A 7,039-nucleotide genomic window follows, 5' to 3' on the forward strand; every position below is an offset into this window, starting at 1 on the left:
ACTTACAACAGTGACCTAGGATAGCTACCATTAGTAAGCTCCAGACTAGTGAACATCAGTACTTATCACAGTGACCTAGGATAGTAAGCTCTAGACTAGTGAACATCAGTACTTACTACAGTGACCTAGGATAGCTACCATTAGTAAGCTCCAGACTAGTGAACATCAGTACTTACTACAGTGACCTAGGATAGTAAGCTCTAGACTAGTGAACATCAGTACTTACTACAGTGACCTAGGATAGCTACCATTAAACCTATCATGACATATATTTACATTTTACCTGTTTCAATATTAAATTCGATTGTCCTTTTAAACATTTCGATTGCCACAAAATATGTGAGATCTTCTGTGAAAATCAAATCACCAGCTGAAAAGAAAGTAGTACCAAGAAGATGGAGACCATAAGTAGCTCCAGCAGTTTCCACTAGATCATCTCTGTACGTGGTTGCGTGTGTGAGAGAGAGAGTTGTAAATACAATGATAAAACAATCATCCATAGACTGAATCCTGAATTCTCATTCTAGAATTTTGGAATCCAGATCCAGTATATAAATGTAGTCTTACTTATCAACTGGAGAGTGATATTGTTCAGTGAGAAATGATTCCAAGGCAGATCGGTAATCAATAGCCCCAACATCAGGTCCATAACAAAATAGATAATCAACACCAGACTGAGCCTAGTAACAGACAAAGCACTTTGTAAACGTTCTTTTTTATTGACATTCATTGTCAATGACATGTCTAGAAAAACTAGGTACCATTAGAAACAATTCTATTTATTGTCCAGAATTTAAACTGTGATATCATATAGTCTTAAATTTTTTTGGCCTATGTAATTGTTATAGTAACATTTGGTATCTCCAATACGTGTTTAAATTTTTTTTCTAGAAAAATCTAAAAAAACTAGTTGATCCTAGACAAATTATTGTGAATATTCAAATAAATATTACAAGTTTGGATTAAAAGATTAAATTTTTGGTGTACGACCATAAGTGACAAATAAGATTAAATTGTACACTGTTAATACTGATACTCAAAGAAACCAATTAATTAATTTGTTTGTTTTAATTATGAGTGCTACATTAAAGGATAAATAATCAATAAATACTTACTATAGTACTTAAAACTAACTATTAGAAACTTTGACATTTATAGTCTCAATGCATTGTCAACAATTAAGGAATTGATTGCCTGAAACAAATGGATCCTTCTTTGTGAGGTTACTAAATATAGTAACATGCCAACACATGTTACTATATTTAGGGTTAGGAAGGTTTAAGATTTAGAGTATAGAGATGCAATGATGATATAATACCATATATGGTTACATGAGGTATGCGTTAATCATGTCTACCAATTTTAGCTCAGCTGCATTCTTCATAATTAGAGCACTTTTCTTTAATGTCTTGACTGCAGGAGATCCCATACGAAGATTTGTGACACCAGGAGGTACCGCATCATCAAATTGAGTGAAAGACATTTTCCAGAACTTACTGTAACCTTTTAGCCAGATGGAGGGCAGGCCGAGCGCCCCTAATCTAAAGGAAGCCATTCCACGCCCATAACATGGCCCCATTTCTAACACTATCTCCGATGACATGTCTTCGACTCTCAGAACTATTTTAGACAAGATCGCGTCTACTAGTCAGCGCCATGGGACTAATGGTGCTGTTCGTCTGGTGGCAGTAAGTAAGACGAAGCCTCCTGAGTTGATCAGAGCAGCTTATGATGCAGGACAGCAGCATTTTGGAGAGAACTATGTACAAGAATTAGTGGAGAAAGCAAACCATCCCCTTCTTTGTGATTTAGACATACGTTGGCATTTTGTAGGCCATTTACAAAGAAACAAAGCTAAGTTGTTAGCATCTGTGCCTCATTTGTGGATGGTCGAGACCATAGACACGCCGAAACTGGCAACATCTCTTAACTCCAGCTGGAGTAATCTGGCACTTCCACAAAAACTGAAAGTCATGGTACAAGTGAACACAAGTGGAGAAGAATCAAAACATGGCTGTCCTCCTGAAGGCACGGTAGAGTTAACTAACCACATCCTTCAGTCATGCCCGCAATTAGATTTTACTGGACTAATGACAATTGGTCGGTTGTCACATGACTATAGTCAAGGACCCAATCCTGATTTTGAATTGATGCATCAGTTGAAGTTAAAGATTGTTGATCAATTGGGTCTATTGGAAGAGAAGGTGGAGCTCAGTATGGGTATGTCAGCAGATTTTGAAGAAGCCATTGCAGCTGGAAGTACTAATGTACGAGTTGGTAGTACCATATTTGGCACTAGAACTTACAACTAACTGTTCAACTATATAGAATATGTGATCTTAAGTGCTTCTTCTTCACTAGACTGTCTTGTTTCCATGGAGAAAATCTATTGTTATGTTGTGGTACTAAACTTGAAGCAATCTCAAACTGATTTGTTGCTATAAACAAAATGTATTAATTTGATAGAAATAATGATAGCCATATAGTTCTGGCCCATTCCCAAGCAGAATGAAACTTTGAATGTTTGAAAATGAACAGCTAGGGTAGGCTGTCATAAAAACATATGGATCCATTCATACATGAACCACACGACCTTTCCTCCCACATGGACACATCATGTCACTAAAGGTGGTATGACCATTTGTGGGTTTACAACGTCATAATTAACATAGTTGTATAGTACTATACAATCAGTATTTACGTAATCATTGAGTGCTATTGTAATTATAGAACATAGACTAGCATTTCTTTGTGCTCCAGGCTCCAGCAAACATGAAGGTTTATTTCATATTATTTGTGGTATCTGCTCTTTTTATCGGAATTGGTCTAACTGCTAGTCCATGGACTAAGTTGTATAAGTCTATTCCAGTCCAGAAAGAAGAAATCAAAGATGTCCAGATGTCTTTGGGTGGCATAGCTACTGACTGTTGTGAGTGGAATATATGAGATAGTATAATTGTTATAGCTTTAGAAACAGGCTTTAATATAACTCAGCTACACATTAAATCTGGGATATAATTATACAAGCCATCTTTTCTTTAAAATTAGTATTTTAGCTTCTTGAGTCAAATTTCTGTTATTTCTATAATAATGTAGCTGATAAATCTGATCCCATGAAAATTATCAACATTACTACAACACCTGATCCTCCTAAGAAAGGTCAAGATTTAACAATTTCTATTGGTTACAATCTCTGTAAGTTCCTTCAGTTAGTTGGTAATCACTTGCATTCTATTTCTCTATACTCTACAGCAGAGACAGTGACAGGTGGTAAGGTTAGCATTAAAGTTAAGTTGAGTTTCATCACAGTTCTCAACCAAGATGATGATTTGTGTGAGATGGTTCAACAAGGTGGCAAAAGTTGTCCTTTGCAACCTTCAGTTGGTGTTCTAAGCACAAAACAATCATTACCAGGAAAAGCTCCAGGCGTTAGTAATCTCATGTTTATATACAGTATCAATTTATAATGGAGACTCAGGAATTATAACACTGTCCTCCCTTTACGATAGACATGTTGTTATCATGAAATGTACTTGCTTGTCCTTTATGTGAATGGTTCCATTGTAATATGGTACTAAGTCATCAGGGCTAACACCCATTGTGGTTGAATATGTAGGAGAGATGCATCACTATGCACGCTATTGTCTCTATATAGTGTTATAATGATATGTATGTTTAATACTGTAAAATTGTGTAAGGATTTTAATTTGACAGATTTTAGCACTCCTCCCAAAATTTAATCCTCAATGGTGGCCACACCCATATAAACATTAATTAGTATTTGGCAGGTTTGCCAAATCTTAACCTGCCAAACACTATTATGGAAGCAATCACCAAATATTATTATCCTTGCCAAATTTACTCACAATACAGTATATACCCACAGCCCACTATACTACCAGAGAGTAATGTAGTCTTTATGATGAGACCTATAATAATATATAGCTATACTTCATATTTTGTTGATAATGCGTTAAATTTATTCTATTTAGGGTCATTACAAAGGAAATGTGATAGCAACTGATCAAAATGGTAAACAACTGTTTTTGTCTTGCCCTAGACTTTCATCTTTAAGTTGCTGTATTCAAACTTTATTTTTGCTGAAGTATAATACAAACTTACATTGTATATATTATTGTTGCTGCTCTACATGTACTTAGTTTTTCAAGACAATGATATATACAAAATGATATAGAACATTTTGCAATATTATTAATTTATTATGAGTCATAAATTGTAATAGTACTACATGTCAGATGGTTCAAGAAGATAAGAAAGGTTGTCCTCTGCTATTTTTAGAAGGTTATGTAGTCTGATAGCATCGTGATAAATCATGAAGGCTGTTTACTTACACATTAAGTAAATTTATTTACCATTTGTCCATTCATCCATTTTTACCTGGTGTTTAAGGCATTGTCTCTATTCTATTGTAAATAAAGCAGCACCATCTTAAGCCTAGCTACTATTAATTGTATCAAGTAATATAATTAATTCTAAACTGCTAGCTTCTTTACTGGTCTTACAAATAACATATCATGTGATTATTTATAATAATTAAACTTATAATGTATAGTATGTTTATATTACAGAGGTTTGCTAATTGCTAACAAAAAATCTAGTGCAACATTAATATATGTACTTTAAATCATTGTGTACAAAATATCTTAAAAATTCTGGAGCATGAGGCCAATTATAGTGTACACCTAAAATAATGGAAGACAGTTATATTAGATTACTGTAGTAAGTACAATTAACAATAATAGGGTTACTTTAATACTGAACTATAATTATTGTACACGTGGAAGTAGACAAAATTGAGACTGTGAACGCGTCTGGTCACGTATCTTGGACTTTTCTTTGAAATTAACACAGAAGTTTGTCCTTTTCCTTAAAGCAAAAGAACACAAAGACATGGAAGAAAAACAGGAAAAATTATAACACTTACTGTCCTCCATTTTCCCTAATAATAATAATAATTAATTATTATTAATTCAATGTAAATCTACATTTGTAAAAAGGTTAAGCTCAAAATGGGACAAGAAACCCCAACCTCTCGGCAAGTGTCTGCATGAATAGAAAGGTTACGTTCCTCCCCAACAGAGAGGGCGTGGCCTTGGGACACAGAGGAGCTCTCCGGAGTAAGTTTCTGGAGAGGGGAGATGACAGACACATCTAGAATATCAACTCCCATAATACCAACTCCCAAAACGTCTAAAATTTTAAAGAGTTTGACAATTTGTATAAAATATGGCCAACTTGTTAAGTCACACCTTTAATCTATTATTTATGGTCACAAGACAATCAGTCACACTTGTTATCATTAACAAGATATTCTAATTATTTATCATCACACATCTACAATATTATTTCAGGGAAAGAGTGTACATATTTCCATGAGTTGTACCATATAGTGATCGATTGCACAATAACTTTGTTGATCATAATATTTAAACTTAGACTATTCTCCATGGACAATTCAGTTTCATTTCATAATGATATTGAAACTTAAAACTGATAAGCTGATGTAATACATAATATCATTTTGCAGTATAATAATATCACATCACATGATTATATTACCAACTGGACAAACTATACAGGACCATTGCTAATGACAGACCTATATAAAAGCATTGCCTCTTCATAAGCAGTGTTACAACAGATTTACAGAGACAAAGAGGCTTCAGATGAAGATATATACAACAATGAAGACATCAATCTTATTTGCTATTGTTGTACTTGTTCCTTTTCTTAATGCAGCTAGTGTTCATAAGCTGCTCACTTTTCAATACACAAACTGCAGTAAGTTTATTCATTAATGTTTTATTTATCTCTCTCTCCTTGCAGGTAAGAAGGATGACACAAGCCGTGGAGAAATAATATCTATCACAGTTACTCCTGACCCACCAAAGAGGGAGATAAAAGTTAAAATTAGCTTAATTTTTTGATGAGTACATTTAATAAACTCCTAGTTTATATGTTCTAATATATTCTTACTTCACAGAGGAAGAGATAACCTCTGGCCTTCTAGCTGTGACCCTCAATTATGGTGACATCTCCATTGTTGACGAGAAATTAGATTTGTGTGATCTTATTACACAAATTAATAAACAATGTCCAATATCAAAGGGTTCTTTTGACTTCACGTTGACTGAAATTATTCCATCCTTTATTCCTTCAGTAAGACCTAAATTATTGCATCAGATATATAACTCTTGTTAACTTGTTAGGGTGAGTATGAGGAAAAGCCATCATTTATGATCAGGCTGGACAAGAAGTAGCATGTGTCGACCTTAAAATTACTCTTTAAAATAGCAAGTGTGCACGCCTCCCAAAAAAACTAAATATCTGTACAACAAATGTCACACTGTAAATGTTGTATAATTTAATTAAGCTAATTATAAACATTAGATCAAAAATAATTGTCTATATAATGATCAGAAACAAATAATTATATATTTTATAAACTTAATATTCATGCAATAAAATTATAGTGTTGGTGTCTATAAATTGTGCGATTATTATGGTACTATATAGCTAAATTAATACTGATGAAAGTATCCATATCAACATACATCCATGAGTAACTTCTACCAAACAGCAGTTACATTGTCAACAAGTATATAATTGTGTTTCTTTTGAAGTACACATAGTGAAAGTTAGAAACCATAAATATATCACGTATCATTTATCAAACATATCAAAACTTATTTAAGCATATATGTAACAAAAACAACAGTAGTATATTTAAGGAACAGACACAAACAGGTTTACTAGACTAACACAGAGACAGAGATATAAAGAATGGTGACACTAGTGGCCCTTTTTATTATTGCTATCCTTCTTCCTTCCCTGAATGCTGTCAGTCTACACAAAACAGCATATATTGAAGATTATTATGGTAACTCAGGATTTTCATATACCAACTGCAGTAAGTTTTAATCTATCAAAACTGCTACTTGTAACCTGCTATAATTTAAATAGGTAAACCCTATGATAGAAGCCGCTTGGAGATAATATCAATTTCTGTTAAAAATAC

The 7,039-nt window shown here is 33.6% G+C and overlaps 1 protein-coding gene across 1 annotated transcript; it reads left to right on the forward strand.

Moving 5' to 3' along the window:
* Positions 1-1,601: 1,601 nt before the first annotated feature.
* LOC121391254 (pyridoxal phosphate homeostasis protein-like) lies at positions 1,602-2,312 on the forward strand. The gene has a single exon (XM_041522943.1). It carries the CDS (start codon positions 1,602-1,604, stop codon positions 2,310-2,312), a length of 711 nt encoding a protein of 236 aa, XP_041378877.1.
* The last annotated feature ends 4,727 nt before the right edge of the window (positions 2,313-7,039 follow it).

This window comes from Gigantopelta aegis, unplaced genomic scaffold, assembly GCF_016097555.1.
Source record: "Gigantopelta aegis isolate Gae_Host unplaced genomic scaffold, Gae_host_genome ctg1986_pilon_pilon, whole genome shotgun sequence".
Taxonomy (NCBI): Eukaryota; Metazoa; Mollusca; class Gastropoda; order Neomphalida; family Peltospiridae; genus Gigantopelta; species Gigantopelta aegis.

What these genes read in the sequence shown, in the direction of transcription:
- LOC121391254 (XM_041522943.1), top strand. Translation starts at nt 1,602, where the DNA reads ATGTCTTCGACTCTCAGAACTATTTTAGACAAGATCGCGTCTACTAGT.